The sequence below is a fragment of the Vipera berus genome (assembly GCF_964194415.1).
Source record: "Vipera berus genome assembly, chromosome: 1".
Classification (NCBI taxonomy): Eukaryota; Metazoa; Chordata; class Lepidosauria; order Squamata; family Viperidae; genus Vipera; species Vipera berus.
In genome coordinates this window covers 115,942,789-115,960,537 of record NC_138202.1, presented here as the reverse complement: position 1 = coordinate 115,960,537, position 17,749 = coordinate 115,942,789, and the positions used below count along the sequence as shown (strand labels likewise).

The window sequence follows — 17,749 nt, the reverse complement described above, 5'->3', positions numbered from 1 at the left end:
AGGAGGGCCACCACTGGCCATCCATGATTTGGGAACGGATCTGGGACAGGCTGTGCATGCCTGCAAGAAGGCCAACAGGTGGATGGCACTGCACAAGTGCAGGAAGACCAGGGAAACTTACCAAAACAACATGTGACTCCCTGCCCCATTGATTTTGTGGGATGCCGGCAGCGAAAGTTGCAAATGGCATTCAGATGACCATGGGACGCTGCAATTCTCATAAGTGCAAGCCAGTTGCCAAGCACTTCAATCACAAGCACAGGACCTCGGGGCAAGCAACAGTCAAGGATAGTACCATCATTCATCACCATTACAATTTTCAACAGTTGCTGACCGAATAATTGATAAGCAAGGGTAATGTATAGAAGTAGAAATTGGAATAAGGAAATAACTCACTCCAGATTTTTAAATTCCAATTACAAATCTAATTCATTAAAAGATGACTTTAGGTTAGTCATAGTCTCTTAGATTTAGGTTCTCTGACAGGGCTTATGAGAAACCTATGGAATGTAAATATACATATCTTTTCTTAGATGAATAGACTAAAGCAATAATACATTTTGTTAAAAGATATACTTGATATTGTAGCATGAATACTATTCAACTATGGCGTTTCTCCTAATTTCATGCTAAACAGTGAAATTACTGTTTGGAATTCTATGCCATATTCCAACATGATAAGTGTATTTGTTAATCTATTTTCTTACTTGATGTTGAATGCTATGTGCATTTTTCTTTTTTATATATTTTATTTGCATAGGCACTCTTGGGATAAGTCTGTCCCCCTGCAGTGTCCCAGGATCCAGACCCACCTTCCAGCTTGCAGATGATGAACTTGAGCTGGGTTTAGGTAAGAATGTATATATCACTTTTGTCTATCTTCTTTAGAATGGCATCACGAATGCAGTCTCTTTGGGAATGTTTCCAATTTTGAGTTGAAATTATGTATTTGCATGCCTGTTATCAGATGTAGCTAGTTGTAATAAATGCATTATTGATGGAATGATGTGGTTATTACTCTCACTTCTATAGTATAAATTGCATTGAGGTTAAACTGATGTGTCAACAGAAATTGAAGAGTTTTTTTCCAGACAAATTTAAGATTTCCTTAACTACAGCAAGTGAAGTTAGTAAAGCATTCATGAGAGGTTTCTTTAACATCAAATAGAAAGAAAGCTGTTCAAAAGCAGAAAAATGTATTGTTGAATGATTTAAAATAATTAGAAATAAGTAAGAAACTAAATCCAATTTTGAATATAGAGCAAAAGTCAAAAGTAATGCAGAACCAGTTTTATTTAGTAGAAATAAATGTACTGTACAAAAAAGTTAACTGTACTAGACAAAATATTTTTGAAAATATTTTGAAAAAAGCAAGAAGCAAGCCAAATTGTTAGCTTATCAGTTATGGACAGACTAGTACACGAATTATTATTTCTATCTGGGACAGACCCAAATATATTTCAGTTTGTCAATTATTATTCCAAATGATACAATGAACATTTTTAAGATGGATAACAAATTCTTATGACAATTCTTATAAAATGTTAAATGTTTTTTTAATTGGAGATTTTCTGATCAAATTATTTTATTCTGAAGAGATTTATGATATTAGACATATTCTAAATATTACTGATAAGATGGATCAGAAAAACTAAAAATTGGCCATGATTTTTCTTGATGCTGAAAAGGCTCTGACAATTTGGAATAGACATTTTTGTTTGCAATTCTTAAAATTTAAACTTATTTTTGTTATGTAGGTACAGAGTATTTACAAAGTACAAAAATCTAAAAAATAGATTAAGATTGTACGCATGGAATTTGCATATCTAAAATCTGGGTTTTAGAGTTTATAATTTAACTTGACATATAATCTTTGGTGTTGTCTTAGTGTTCTGTTTATCACCATTTTTATTCCTTTTTAATGATTTGAATTGTACTAACAAAGTAATTTTAGTCTCAAGTTTGTTTCATTTGAAAAGGACATGAAATATGTTATGCCATTATAAGCTTTTAATGGTGTCTGAGAATATTTTAGCTATATGATCCAGATTTCAGGAATATCTGCTCATGTCAATATGTGGTTCTTTATTTGTATTTCCCTGTTTCTGTACTATTTTCAATGTATTTGTATTTGTTTTGTCAATATCCTACTCTTTTTGAAATGTATAATTTTTAAAACCTGCTGGTGATGGTATAAATACAAAAAATTTCTAATGTTTAATAAAAGAGTGGTTAGGATTTTATTTTATTTATTTATTTTATTTTATTAAATTTATATACCGCCCTATTCCTGGAGGACTCAGGGCGGTGTACAGGGAGGATTAAAACAAACATACAAAAATTAAAATCAGATTAAGACAATTAATTAAATGAAGTCCCCGAAATTTAAAACTAAAACCCAATAAAAATTAAAACCCCTCAGCCTGGGCCAGACAGCTCAAAGAGCCAAGTTTTCAGGTCCCTGCGGAATGAGCGAAGGTCGGGGGCATTCCTAAGTTCCATGGGGAGTTGGTTCCATAGGACCGGCGCGCCCACAGAGAACGCTCTTCCCCTGGGAATAACCCGCCGGCATTCCTTAACCTTTGTTATTCATGTTAGTTTTGTTAGTTAAAAAAGAACAACTGAAGATACTTTGTTTTATCTGCAGGAATCCATGGTGAAGCAGGTGTGCGCAGAATGAAGGTAAGTTGACTCTGATCCATTTTATACACCTAGAAGTGTAAGCTTGTCCACTAACACGTGTCATTTTCACAGATGGCAACAGCAGATCAGATAGTCAACATAATGCTGGATCACATGACCAACCCTTCCAATGCCTCTCATGTACAACTCACGCCTAGTAAGTAACTTTGGACTGACATACCTATTATTCCCCAAAGTTTGTCCAAGGACACTGGTACAGGAATTTAAGAAATTCTGGACCCAGGAATTTCTATTATATGTTACCATACAAATAAAGGATGCAGCTCAGGGTTGAAATGAGGGGTGCTTGGTGCTCTCTGAGCTTGCTTGTTTTCTTGCAGACATTGCATTACTCAAACCAGATAACATTGTCAGTGCTTATAAAGAGTCCATATGTCACCATGGTTGTAAATCGAGGCACCCACATGAATGAACTGATTTGATGACAGTTTTTGTGGCTGTTATTAAATGAACACCATTGTCATTAAGCAAACACTGTGGTTATTAAGCCAGCCCATTGTCCACAATGTCTGTTTTGGAATGGAAGTAAACACTAGTTTCTGACAAAAAATGTCATACACAATGCGTTGGATGATGCAAATGGCCATAAATGTGAGCCAGTTGTCAAGAGCCCAATGTGATCACATGACTACAGGGGGGAGGGATTGAAACTTTTAATTGGAATTATAAGTACCTTTGGGGGATTTCATTGTACCTTCAAAGTGACCATTCGTAAGTCAAGGATTATCTGTATGTGATTAGGAATCCTGGGGGCATTTTGACTGTTGTGACTATTACCAATTACTACATGTACGAATCTAGTGTACTTAAAGCATCCAGGCCATAGAAACACCTTTCAATTTTACCAATGTTTGCTTTGGCTTTCAGAGGCTTCTGTGGTCTTGGTAGTGAACAACCTGGGTGGATTATCCTATCTTGAGTTGAATATAGTAGCTGGGTCTGCTGTTTGTTCTCTTGGTAAGTTGTTGTTGTTGTTGTTGTTATAAGTAGGGTAAAGGAAAACAAACATCCAGTTACCAGCAAAGTATGCACACCTTTGAATGCATTGCATACCTCCACTTTAATTACTTGGGCTTAAACTCATTGTCATATAAACAACCAAGATCTTTTGGCTACATTTATTAACCTAACGTGTATGTAAGATTTAATTTAATAAATACACAAATCCTATTTTGAAATAGCTAGTGCTCCATTGGGTCATCATTTCAGAGATATTTCCTTACCAGATTCCTCAATACCTTCAACAAGGACTTCTAGTGAATTCCCTTAATTGGAAAAGTTGGGATACAGTCAGAGATACAGCGTATCTGTCTTGAAAATAGCCCATACTAAACTATATAACACAGTCAAATATCAGCACAGGAAATAATTAATGACATTTTATTATATCATAAACTACTTTATGATAATGTTTATGCCATAATATAGTTTATAAAATTTGCCAGATTTCAATTCATGGGAGTCATGGGTCCCGGATTTTGGACACATTCTCTGAATCAAGCCATTTGAGGCATCTTAGTTCAAAACATTTTGTCCTATGGTACACCAGTTTGCCCCATTGAAGGTTACAAGAATCATAGTTTTAGTAGCATATACAGTAGTTAATGTTGATAGAATTAAAACATAACCTGGATAGAAACTGGGATTCAGCTGCATCATAAATCAACCCATAATGTTTGGATCAGCTTGACAACTGGAATACTATAAAAGCTGTTTCCAGGCAAATAGTTGACTATCTACAGTATATGGAGGAAGAGGAAAAATATACAGTAACTTATTCTGGCCCAGGGGTTACTTATATTCCCTAGGCAGCAGTCCTTGGAACCAGCAAACGATTCATCAAACTGTCTTTAACAGAAACATTATTGGATCCTTTCCCACCAAAACTCATATCCTATTGTACTACAATAAAAGTAGACATCTTTTTTTGCTGTGGGGATAGAAACTCATCCTCCCAACTTGCAAAAGCCTATTCAATGATGTGTTGATTACCAGGAAGGAGGAAGCTGAAATTTTGCTCTGGGTTTTGTTTTGGGTTTTTGGTTTTGTTTTTTGTTTTGTTTTGTTGGGGGGGGGAGCTTTTTGGTTCCATTTGACACAAATTTAAGAGTAAAAAAGGGTAAGGCTTGTGTCCAGTGACTTCATTCCCAATTTTATTTTCATGTATTTATACTTGAAAATCACACCACCAAATTTCAGGTTTACCATTGCAAGATTCTCCGCTTCTTTAAAAAAAAGTATTCTAGAATTTTTTAAAATTTTAAGAATTATCATGTCTAATTTGTAGGCAATGTTTTGCATACCTATACGTTACTTTTCTCTTCCATACTACTCTGATACTTTTATCTAATGATACCATGTTTACTTGTTTTTTTGTCTAAAAATGCTAGAATGATAATCTGTGTTAATTTACATTAATCTCTGTCTGGTAGGAATTTTGTATATTCATAATGAATTGATGTTTGTCACTTGAATTCAGTCTTCAAAAACAAATAAAAAAAGCACAAGTTCTTCATGGGGGATCTTGGTAGTGGGTTTTCTTTTTAAATTCCATTAGTAAATAGGCCTGACATGGATATTGCCCTGTCTCAAGTAGGATTACTCTATTTGGGAAAGGAGAAAAAAATTAGAGGCTCAGGCTCACGTGAAAGGGGAAAGAATTATTGATGCAGTTCTGATACCTCCAGGCTGTTCTAGAGGCCCCACAACCCTCCTTATTTTCTGGAGATGAAGGTGAGGGAGGCATTTCTAAAAAATAAAACACTCCATGATCATAACCATAACCTTCTAGCACTGATGATATTACATAGTGGGGTAATGAAACATCTGCAAGGAAACAACCAAGCTTAGAGAGTACCAAGGACCCCATATTTCATAATCAATTCCATTCATGAGGTCTTTGAATCTTATAAGACCCAAGTATTGAATTTCCTCTTGTTGTAGTGACATCACTTTGGACATTTTAGGGGACTGGTTTCTTTACTTTTCAGTTGCTTATATATGATTACCCTTCTCATATTTTCCCAAACTTTGCATGATTTAAAATGGATATAATTTTCATTTTTCTTAATCTGGTTCATTCATGACAGTTACTTCTTTTTCCTTCTCATTTTGGTTGTTCACCCTGAAGAATGCTTCAAGTTTTCCTTGCTTCATCATTGCAGAGAGCAGAGGTTTTCGTATTGCCCGGACTTATGTTGGCTCCTTTATGACTGCATTGGAAATGGCAGGTGTCTCCCTTACCCTTCTCCAGGTGGATGAAGAACTCTTGTTCCTCCTTGGTAATTTTCCTAGATGTTGGTTTTCTTTCCACTGCTTTAGTGGGGAAAGTAAATTGTGAGTTAATTATTAGAATATATCTGTGGAACCATCACTTCAAAATGGTATTTTTGACATTTTGGGCATGAACAATGCAGATATACTGTAGAACTAGCATGTTCAATGGTGCACTGTATCTTTTTATTTTAAATAGTATCTTAGCTAGCTCTCCACTTCTCTTATGCTAGATTTGATTATTTGGGGGTTGTTCCCAGATATGTTTCTATTCTACATAGAAAAAACTAGTGAGAATTCTCAACAATTCATTTTTTATGTTCTTCTGTGAATGTGAAATTATCTTCAATTGTTGTCCACAATTATATTTAAATTCCTAGATTCAGATACTACAGCTACTGCCTGGTTAAAACCTGCCAGGATGTCTGTGACAAGACAGAAAAAACAGATGGTAGTACCCAAAGTGTGTTCTAAGGAAGAAGAGACTGACCCAGCAAAAGGTACAGTCTGAAATATCTATTATAGCTACAATGGAATTTCTGCTATGCTGTGTTCATGTCATCAACCGAGGCTGATCCAGGCTTCCAGGTAATGGTAGAGACAGAGAGTGGGAATGAAAGATCTGAGGCACCACTACATCATGATTGGACAAATAGAATTTATTTATTTTATTTATTTATTTATTTTAATCCCATTTATATCCCGCCCTTCTCCGAAGACTCAGGGCGGCTTACAATTTAAGCACAAACCAATGTGCTTAGCAATAGCCTTCATTCTATGTATATGCCTGCTTATTAGGGCTTTCGCCCCCCCCTCAAGCGGCATTATTACAAAGTCAGCTTATTTAATTTAATTTAATCAAGGATATCTATGCAAGTCACTAAGACTTGCATTGACTTCTGTTCTCTTTTCCATCTCTGCTTGAGCCTAGCTCTCTAATATTTTTGTGACATAGTAGAACAGACGGATTACATATATATTAGCTTCTGGGATGATAGAGAATTGCCAGAGCACTTTTTTTGTATCTCTCTCTGGTTCCAGTGCTCTGGCTGAATGATTTTTGTTTTTGATTAAATCCACCACATTTTCTTTTCAAAAGAATTGCAATTCTGTCTAGAGAGCATAAGGCCGATATCCCAATATCTGGCTGATGCTCACTCTGCAGAGGGAATTACAATGAAAGGGAAGGGAAAGAAGATGGGTCTGCCATTTTTGTCTTCTGGGGGAAGAAGAGAGCCAAAAGCAGATTCAAGTTTCCCAGTGTTCTGCAACTTGCAGCATTTTAAAGCGAAGCTGATTTAAGATAAGGAAAGACCCTTTCAGAAATTATGCCAAAGCAATCAAATTAATTCTTCCCATTAAAGAATAAGGTTTGAAATTAGGTTTGGGGTTTTGGTGTGGGATTGTTGGTTTCCAATTTAACAGCTATTTACTAAATTGTAAAGTTATTGTTTTATTTGATATCTAGATTAACAGTTATTCAAATTAATATTTATTTCTTGCCTAACTCTAATTTCAGTGAAATAGTTTTTTTATATGGGGCAGTCTCACAAATTTATTTTATCATTTTAGGTGGCTACAGTATCACAAAAGTTGAGAATTATAGAACAAACATACAGCATATTCATTTCAAACACAAGATTTTTTTATAAGAGTTTTATTTTTTCATCATTTATCGAGTAAATAAGTTATGAATCATCCAGTACAGACTTAAATTTCTTTAATAACTATCTGATGAAGTGATTGGTTTGGTTAAGTGATCTGTATGGTTAGATTTTATCTTTTTATACATATATTCACAAGAAACAGAGATGAATAGCAGCACTGATATTTATGTAAGGTGGAGTGTATGAAACTTTACCATTATTGCAAGAAAATAACTAATAGTTTCCATTCCTTTTAGTGCCATCTTCACCTCACATGAGATTGATTCTGGAGTGTGTGTGCTCTAAAATGCTTAGCCTACAGGAACAACTCAATGAACTTGACCGTGCTGCAGGTGATGGAGATTGTGGCAACACACATGCACAGGCTGCCATTGGTTAGTTTTCTCATCATACTGTAAGCCACGGGTGTCAAATTCGCCGCGTCACATGACGTGTTGTGACATATCGTGACTTTTTGCATTGCTGGAGGTGGGGTGGTTATGGCTTCCATATGATGCAACTGGTCCGCAGGCCGGAAGTTTTACACCTCTGCTCTAAGCCTTGGCATCAACTTACAGTAGTGGCCAAAATTGTGGAAACCTTTTGGGAAAAGTGTACGGTAGAAATGCTACCTCTGGTTAAGTTTCCACCAATTTTTCTTTTAATTTCTTTATAACTGTAGCCTTGTTCACTTAATAATACTACTTTACATCGTTTTCTGGGCAACCAGTCAACTCTGCACCATTACTTTAATTTTATTACATTTTACAAGCTCACTAAATCAAAGAACACAAAAAAAACCAACCAACTTGATAGCGATCACATAATACACTGATAAATGTCCTCCTCTCAGCTTCAATACATGACATCAGTAACTGAATCCTAGTGTGATCTGATTGGCTCATTATCAAAACAAGATGACACCTGATTGGCTCTCTAAACACTCATGCTCATTTGCTACAATCAGATAAAGGAAAGCTACCTGATATCAACCTAAGCAAGTTGTGCTTCCTTTTTCTGGTTATTTGGCTATAACGTTTCATAGAATACAGTACAGATAACTGAAGAAACCTTGTTGCATTATATTCTTGATTAAATTACCTTTCCATTGATATATAATTTTATGGTACTACTCCAAATAAAAAGTGGTGTTATTAGCCATCAAACCTCAAAAATACACTTTTCCCAAAAGGTTTCCGACATTTTGACCACTAATTTTTTTCTGAATCTGTTGCTAAATGAAGCCTCAAGGGTGCCAGTAGTTGAATACAATCTGGGATGAAAAGGGCAATGGAAAGGGCAATGGAAAGTTGCCTACTTCCGGAGTGGTTTTGTATTTTTTCCCCTGTAAATTACCATACCAAATCATGGATGTCACGACAGCTGTATTGTAAATCTGCTAAGTTTCCTGTTTAATAACCCTTCTTGGAACTTGTTGCTTAAAAATAGAGAAATTTAAAAAATTAAAACTAAAAAAATATAAAATGAACATCAGCTAGAGGATTATCATGTCTAACCATGACTATTGCTTCCTCAGCAATCCAGAATTGGCTAGATGCTAAACCTCTGCCTCAGCGACCTTATCAACTGTTCTCTTCACTAGCCAAGTTGCTCCTGGAAAAGATGGGGGGCTCTTCGGGAGCGGTGAGTGTTGGCCAAGTGGATTAGCTGTTAGTTGAAAATGAAAGGCAAATAGAACTACTAGATTTTATGTGTTTAGTCTGGAAGAAAGCAGTTAGAAATTGAGAACAACATTTTTTAAATTATTAGTTTTATTGACAGCACCAGACCAAATTTTCTCAAAAAAGAGGCAAGGACCTAGACCACAGGTCTGCAACCCGCGGCTCTGGAGCCGCATGCGGCTCTTTCAGCCGTCTCCTACGGCTCCCAGTCCTCTGCCATGTGCAGTCCAAAAAAAAAAAGTGGGACTAAAAAAGTTCAACCAATTCAAATATGCAGGGTAGGTGCATATCTCGCCTTGGCTCCACTCTTCAGTCAAACCCTGTTCTGCGCATGCGCGCATGTACGCGCATGTGCACACATTTTTTGCGGCTCCCAGTTTTTCCTTTTGTGAGGGAACTGGTTCCAAGTGACTCTTTCACTGTTTCAGGTTGCTGACCCCTGACCTAGACCAGGGGTAAGCAACCTCGGCTCTTTTACGACTCATGGACTTAAACTCCTAGAATTCCTGAGTCAGCATAGCTGACTCAGGAATTCTGGGAGTTGAAGTCCATGAGTCGTAAAAGAGCCGAGGTTGCCTACCCCTGGTCTAGACAGTACTTGGATGTGAGAACCTCCAGGAAACCCCAAGGTCAATCTCAGCTCAACTGAGAAATTGAAATAACATCTCAAAAGAAGGCAATAGCAAACCACTCTTATATTGTTCTGTACATAGAAGTGTAAGTGGATTTTTCCCCCCAAACTACTAGGAATCAAACTTAACTCACAGGAGAGTTTAATCTTTAATTTCTGGATTAAGAAATATAATCACATAAAGGTGAAAATATGCATTTATAATAATGCTGCCTTTTAGGAAAACTGGTAAAAGAATAAAACACTCAGATTTATAGTTGAGTCGAACCAATTAAAAACAATATAGTTAGTTCTAACCATTCAGTCCTGTCCGACTCTTGGTGACTTTATAGGCAAGTGCTCTCCATTCTACCCCTTTGAGTACAGCTTCTTGGATGTTCATCTTTGTATCAGCTTTGATTATATTAAGCCAACAGGTTCTTTGCTTGCTCTTCCTTCTTGATCTTCTAACCATTTCTAGCATCACTGACTTCTCCAATGAATTTGCAAGCATGACATGGCCAAATTAAATCAGATGTCTAGTTTAGTAGGCTGCAATAAATCAATATACTACTTTATAAACTGGAAAAACTGAGGACTTCTTAGATCTACAGATGTTAAGTGGATGGAAGAATGTACAGAACAAGATACTATCTTTTGTAATCATGAAATTCTATATGTGCAATTTTCATATTTTTTTTATTTCAGCTGCATAATGTAGAGATCAGCAAATACTTAGAATACATTTATTTTATTTGCAGCTCTATGGATTATTTCTGACAGCAGCTGCTCAGTCTCTACGGACTGACGATGACTTAGCAGCCTGGTCCTTAGCAATGGATGCTGGTATTAATGCTATGATGCGGTGAGTATAACTCTAATTATAATGGAGGAAATATAAGCAATATATGTTCCTTTATTATTTCATAACATTTAATGTGTTGTCACATCTAAGAGTGGCATCATTTTTACAGAAAGTAAACCAGGACTACTGTGAGGAAATATTATTCACGTGTATGATGTGATCCCAGTCACTTCGTTTCATCATCTTGTTACTATGGCTTTTAGCTCCTCATTATGGCTTTCAGCTCCTCCCCCAAACTTCTGTCTTTCTATCACTTGTTTAATTCCTTGCATTAAGCAAGGCCAGTTTTTACAAATATGCTATATGAACTATCCAAGGAGTAGCTGTTTACCCACACATTGTAGAAACTATACTAATAAAAATTTCCTCTGACAGGTATGGAGGAGCTGCACCTGGAGACAGGACCATGGTAAGAAATTTATCCTAAGTTTGTGTTTAAGTTACTTCTGTTAGTGCCATGATGGCAGCCATATTTTCCTTCTTTTACTAACTGTACTAACTGCGATAATAATAACATATGTGATGTACTTTATGCTAGTAGAGTAATTGGATCATTTACACTTGGGAGGCTTTATTGACATTGGATAGTGGAGATCAGTGCTGCAGGATTAGCAATAGCACGTAGACGTATATACTGCTTCATAGTGCTTTACACTTACAGCACTCTCTGAGAAGTTTACAGAGTCAGCATATTGTCTGCGTCCTCATTTTACCAGCCTCAGAAGGATGGAAGGCTGAATCAACCTTGAGCCAGTCAGGACTGAATTCCTGCTGTGAGCAGAATTAGCCTGCAATATTGCATTCTGACCACTGTGCCACCTCTTCGCCTTGGGGTGTGCTTAACATTCCAAGGTGAAACTAGCCCCCTCAGGTGTCCTGAACTTAGATCACCTTGCAATTTAACTTTTGTAAGGTCAAGACAAAATGAGGCATTTTATTCCTCATTGTTACGACTATTCCTACAACCTGCAATTTTCCAAAAAAATCACTAGTCTTAATCTGTTAACCACTAAAACAGCAATTATTAGTTTTATAATTGTTGTCATTGTTAGACCATGAGGTAAAGAAAGAAGGAGCATGGAGGTAAAGAATAAACACTGAAAACTAGTTTGGATGTAAGAAATGGATTTCTGCATAGTTGGCTGGATTTAGGGCTGCTTTTGATTTTTTTTATAGAAAGCTAAGATTTGTAGTTTCTAATAAGTTATCTCTGTGTATCCTACCAATAACTTATTAGAAACTACAAATCTTAGCTTTCTATTTAAAAAAAAATCAAAAGCAGCCCTAAATCCAGCCAACTCTCTGTGTATCCTACCAATAGGGACGCGATGGCTCAGTGGGTTAGGACGCTGAGCTTGTCGATCAGAAGGTTGGCAGTTTGGCGGGTCGAATCCCGAGTGCCGCATAGCAGAGTGAGCGCCTGTTACTCGTCCCAGCTTCTGCCAACCTAGCAGTTCGAAAGCACGTAAAATTGCAAGTAGAAAAATAGGGACCACTACGGTGGGAAGGTAACAGTGTTCCGTCCGCCTTTGGCGTCTAGTCATGCCGGCCACATGACCACGGAGACGTCTTCGGACAAGCGCTGGCTCTTTGTCTTTGAAATGGAGATGAGCACCAGCCCCTAAAGTCGGAAACGACTAGCACGCATGTGCGGGGGAACCTTTACCTTTTATCCTACCAATGTGCTGTTTTCTTCAGTGCACATGCTTGCTTTTAGTCACACACTCAGTTTCCCAAGTGCCTTTTTGATCTATATAAAAGAATAGCGTTCTGGTAATATACATCACAAATTTGATGACTTCAAAATATATGGACCACAGTATTTATTCTGGTAATGGATATTTCAGAGATTTCCCTGTACTGTTTTTTTCAGTTATATGTTTTGCCAAGATTCTACATGGCAAGATTGTATTAAATGTATACATTAAGTGTATACTAAATATTAAATCTCCAGGGCCATATGCTGTAGTTTTGTAATTATAGCCTCATATAGGTAATTTTACATATGTAGAGGAGTCCTTGGATTATGATCATTAGTTTGGTGACCATTTAAAGTTACAATAGTGCCAAATGAATGGTAGTTATGACTGGTCCTCAAAGTTCCAACTGTTGCAGTGCTCCCAGAGTTAGGTGATCAAAATTGGGCACTTAGCAGCCCACCTGCAATTATGACCGCAGTATGTGCTTCAGCTCCCTCTCTGTTTTTCCCCATTTCTGCCCTTCAGGCTGCCTTCCACTCTGCCATCTACCTTGCCATCCCAGCTGACCTTTAACATCTTCGTCCCACTGCTGCCAAGACGGGCCAAGTCATTTGTGACCTTCCCTATTGGCTTCCACCAAGCAAAGTCAATGGGGAGCCTAGCAGGGAAGGTCACAAGGCACTACTACTGTTTTTTCTCCCGCCCACAGCATTTCCTGTACATGTATGCAACCTTCCCAAGATCTCCCATGCTCCTTGCCTGGAACCTCCTCTGCTTTGTGCTTAATGACCTGCACAGACCTGGGGTTATGACCAAGTGATGTGCTCATACGATATTATGGTTTACAACTACATTGCTTAGCAAAGGCATTCGTGGTCCTAACTGTCACTGTAACCTGAGGACTACTTATACAGTTTTTCCTCTCTCCCCCTTCCCTTCCAGTTGGCATTTTCCCTGTCTGTCAGAGCCAGCACTTTCAACTGAAAGCGTTTGGAATTTTTCTTACCAATTATAGCAAATCCTGAAAATTTTCTTCAAGGGGGTCTGTTCATGTCCAGTAAAGAATAGTAAATCTTGCCACTATTGTTTGCCTAATATTCCTCATCTTTTGCCTAGCTGGATTCACTCTGGGCTGCTGCAAAAGTACTCAAAGCTTTGAAGACACCTAAGGCTGATCTGATGCAGGTTCTGGCCATGGCTGTTAACGTGAGTTTATTAGCATATGTGCAATTCAACATTAGTCACTTTTGCATCATAAGAGCAAAGATGAGGAACACGCAGTTTACCTTTCTGTTTCTTTATTGGAAAAGTGCTTCTTCAAAGCATAGGAACAGATATGAGGTTAAGTCTTTGGAGCCTTTTGGAAAGGGAAAAGGTCCAAGTTGGGCAAAGCATGATTTCAAGGAATTGGCATTCTTTTCAGCCAGCTCGTTGAAAGGAGCTGTTTTAAAAGATTGTTTTTTTCTCCAGAGTTGCTCTTTGATAATCAGCTAAAATCCCCAAGCACTTAAAATTGATAATCAAAAACTATAAGTATTAACAGCATTAGAGTAAAGGCTGTAGCACCAAAAAAACAAAGAGAGATCTAGACTGCAAATGATGTCTGTGTTTACAAACTGAGATGTGAAACTTTTGTGTATTTAGTGTTATGGCTATATAAAGAACAAGTTTGTAGTCTACATGTTTATGTTGCTTTTTTTTACAGGAGGCAGAGGCTGCTGCTGAATCTACGAAGAATATGGAAGCTGCTGCAGGCAGAGCCAGTTATATCAGCTCAGCTCACCTAGAACAGCCTGATCCTGGTGCTGTAGCAGCTGCAGCCATTCTCCGGGCAGTGCTGGAAGGGTTACAGGCTAAACCATAGGAACGTCATGATATTCTTCCTTAATATAAAACACATTTTAGTACTAGCTTAAATGTCCCATCACTATTCTATCCCTGCTGTGCAGGTCTTACTAAATCCTGGTACCTTTGGCATGACAAGGTTTATTTTAACTTACAAAGCTTTCTTGCACATTATTTGGTATTGTTCTGGAAACGTCATGCTTAAGAACAGAGTTATGTTTATATGTTTGGCTGGGGTCTATGTTTTTCTCATGCTTTTTATATTTTGGCTGTTACGGAGTCCTCTTTTCAAGTTGTTCAAGTTTTTATGTACTGCATTACTTCGCTGTATACAAGAGGTGTTTTAAGTTTTGCTGAAGCTATGTAGTGGTCCATTCACACAATATTGTAGCAATATAGCTTGAACAGCTAAGTAAAATGTATGCAAAGATCTTCTAACTCTAGATACCAGGTGTATACAGTAAATATGCCAGAATCTTTATAAAATACTTCATAGACCATGACTGTAGTCTAGATATTTTTAAAAAACCAACTGGAGCTGCTGAAATTAATACATCGACACAATATACATCTAAAGAGTTTTTGAGCAAAGTGGATGCTATTTCTGTTCCTTGTCTGTTGATTTCCCATAGAGATCTCACTGGCCACTGAGAGAAACAAGATTGACTGGTTAAATCCATTCCCTGACCAAGGAGCACAGAGTGCAATCTCTTTGTGTACAATATAGCTTAAATAAATATGGAACAGATCAATCTAACTTACGGTAGCTTGTATATATGTAGATGCTGAGAAGAATATTGCTACATATTCATAATTGAAATAATCTGTCTTTTAGCCTCGATAGTAATTCAGCATTCTCATAGTTACAGGGATCCTCTTTGCTTACCCTCTGGGCAATATGTTTCAGCTGTCATACAACCAATTAAAATGTACCCTGCTAGAAATGTTTAGCTAGCACCTAAATAACATTAAAGGAAGCTTGGCAATTAGACCTCTCTTTTGGGAGCTTCATAAATGGGATTATTTAGAGATGGGTTTTTCAAGGTTGTCTGTTTTGCTTCAGGTGATGATAAAGATTCATTGTCTTTATAGAATTTAGCATTCTTAAGGCTGGAACTTAAGCATTTTGAGCTGGGACTGGAAATAAGTCAAAAACACTCTCAGAATTGTATATTATTACTCAGGTAACATGCTGGTTAACACATTAGATCTTTTATGTGGCAAGTAGGTAGGTGTTATTTTCAGGAGCAACTATACAAAGAATGCATTATAGTTTGGACTGAAAGAAATTATCAGGTATATTTCTCTGGTAGCCAAGGACCCATGTACGTAAAGGTAACTTCTGTCATATTATCTGCCACAAAACCCCAAAGTTATTTCATCCAGGTAACTGTAGGCACCATTTTAAAATATTTTGCTACCGTAATTAAGTGATCAAGAACTCATTCATTATAATCAAAATGAAAGCTAGGTGCACAATTATAATTAAGTGAAATTACCTATATTTAAATTGGAAAAACATAAATGGTGTTAAGGAAAATGTTCAAAAGGAATGTAGAAGAATAAATATACATAAACTTTTTTTTCATTGTCTGGTTATTTCCAAATAAAGCCTTTAAACTAACTTTGTTTCGAGACATTTTTCAGCAATTTTGCCAACCTTGAGCTAACTCAATGATACTGAGAAGGAGTTAGTGCTGCATTGCATGTAATTAGCACATATTAGATACAAGTAGTCCTTTTTTGGTGACTGCCCTGTTTAGCAACCATTTGCAGTTATAACTGTGATGAAAAAGGAACTTTATAACCAGTCCTCACATTTACAACTTTTGCAGGTCTGTAAAGCAAAGGAAAGCTGAAGTTAGATCATAAGCAGAAACATGGTTACACTTAGCAAGCACTTTAATGATTAAATTGCCAGTCTCAATTGTTGCTAAATGAGGACTACTGGTACCTGTATTGGTTTTTGGTTCTTTAAATAAATGTAGCTTGCAAATAACAGAAATTGATAACACTATATGCTATAAATAGTTCAATAGAAATATTTTAATTTAATTATATATCAAGGGCCCGTCCTTGAGTGTGTTCAGCTCACATTGCTTGATTAAGTACAGGAATTTCTATATAGTTGATTATGGAGAACAGCATAATCTTTTATTAGCATTATTAAGTGATTTAGCACAAGAAAATGGCTATATAATATAACCCATATAAACCTAAGTTCTTTGGGGTCTTCAATCATTTTTAACGAAGTAAAGTGGTCCCAAGTCCAGATGCCTTAGTGGAAGCCTGGGAAAGGACGGCCACGGAGGCACTTGACCGAGTTGTACCCTTGCGGCCCCTGACCCGGCGCAGATCCCAATGGCCTCCATGGTTCTCCGCGGAGCTCCGGGAGATGAAGCGTCGGAGACGGGGCCTAGAGAGCGTTTGGAGGTCCACCCGATCTGAATCCGACCGATTGCGACTAAGAACCCATATTAGGTCTTATCTCGCAGCGATGAGGGTAGCGAGATCTAACTACTTCGCTGCCCTCATCGCGTCCGCAGATAATCGCCCGGCCGCCCTGTTTAGGGTGACCCGCTCCCTCCTTAATCAGGAGGTTAGTGGGGAACCCTTGCAGGGGCGGGCCGAGGAATTTAGTCAACATCTGTCGGACAAAATCGCTCGGATTCGGACCGGTTTGGACTCCGACTGGGCAGTATCGGACGATCAGGACACGAGCGGTCTTGTCAATGTCACCTGGGAGGAGTTCGATCCTGTGACTCCGGAGGAAGTGGACAGGATCATGGGGAGGCTGAGCTCCACCACATGTTTATTGGACCCGTGCCCTTCCTGGCTGGTTTATGCAGCCCGGGAGGGGACACGAGGCTGGTTCCAGGCGGTTATATCTGCTTCTTTGAGTGAGGGTAGTTTTCCCACCGCCTTGAAAGAGGCGGTGGTGAGACCTCTCCTCAAGAAGCCTGCCTTGGACCCGGCTGTTTTGAATAACTTTCGTCCGGTCTCCAACCTTCGCTTTCTTGCGAAGGTTGTTGAGAGTGTGGTGGCGCATCAGCTCCCTCTGGTCCTGGATGAAGCGGATTATCTAGACCCGTACCAATCGGGCTTCAGACCCGGGTACAGCACGGAGACGGCATTGGTCGCGCTGGTGAATGATCTCTGGAGGGCTCGGGACAGAGGATACTCCTCTGTTCTAGTCCTATTAGACCTCTCAGCGGCTTTCGATACCATCGACCATGGTATCTTGCTGCGGCGTCTCAGGGGATTGGGAGTGGGAGGCACGGTTTTTCAGTGGTTCTCCTCCTATCTCCTGGGACGCTCGCAGTCGGTGTTGGCAGGGGGGCAGAGGTCGACCGCGAGGCCTCTCGCTTGTGGAGTCCCTCAGGGGTCGGTCCTCTCGCCCCTTCTGTTCAACATCTACATGAAAC

General features: G+C 38.2%; 1 protein-coding gene across 1 annotated transcript in view; it reads left to right on the top strand.

Annotated features, from left to right (window-relative positions):
- TKFC (triokinase and FMN cyclase) overlaps window positions 1–16,202 on the top strand; it is a 31,344-nt gene extending 15,142 nt beyond the window's left edge. The window contains exons 6-17 of the mRNA XM_081314444.1: window positions 761–850; window positions 2,648–2,682; window positions 2,755–2,839; window positions 3,571–3,660; window positions 5,868–5,984; window positions 6,357–6,476; window positions 7,880–8,017; window positions 9,160–9,266; window positions 10,676–10,779; window positions 11,155–11,188; window positions 13,596–13,685; window positions 14,185–16,202. Of these exons, the coding sequence (XP_081170570.1) occupies window positions 761–850; window positions 2,648–2,682; window positions 2,755–2,839; window positions 3,571–3,660; window positions 5,868–5,984; window positions 6,357–6,476; window positions 7,880–8,017; window positions 9,160–9,266; window positions 10,676–10,779; window positions 11,155–11,188; window positions 13,596–13,685; window positions 14,185–14,343 (1,169 nt within the window). The 3' untranslated portion in view covers window positions 14,344–16,202. The remainder of the gene's footprint in view (window positions 1–760; window positions 851–2,647; window positions 2,683–2,754; window positions 2,840–3,570; window positions 3,661–5,867; window positions 5,985–6,356; window positions 6,477–7,879; window positions 8,018–9,159; window positions 9,267–10,675; window positions 10,780–11,154; window positions 11,189–13,595; window positions 13,686–14,184) is intronic.
- Window positions 16,203–17,749: the final 1,547 nt, after the last annotated feature.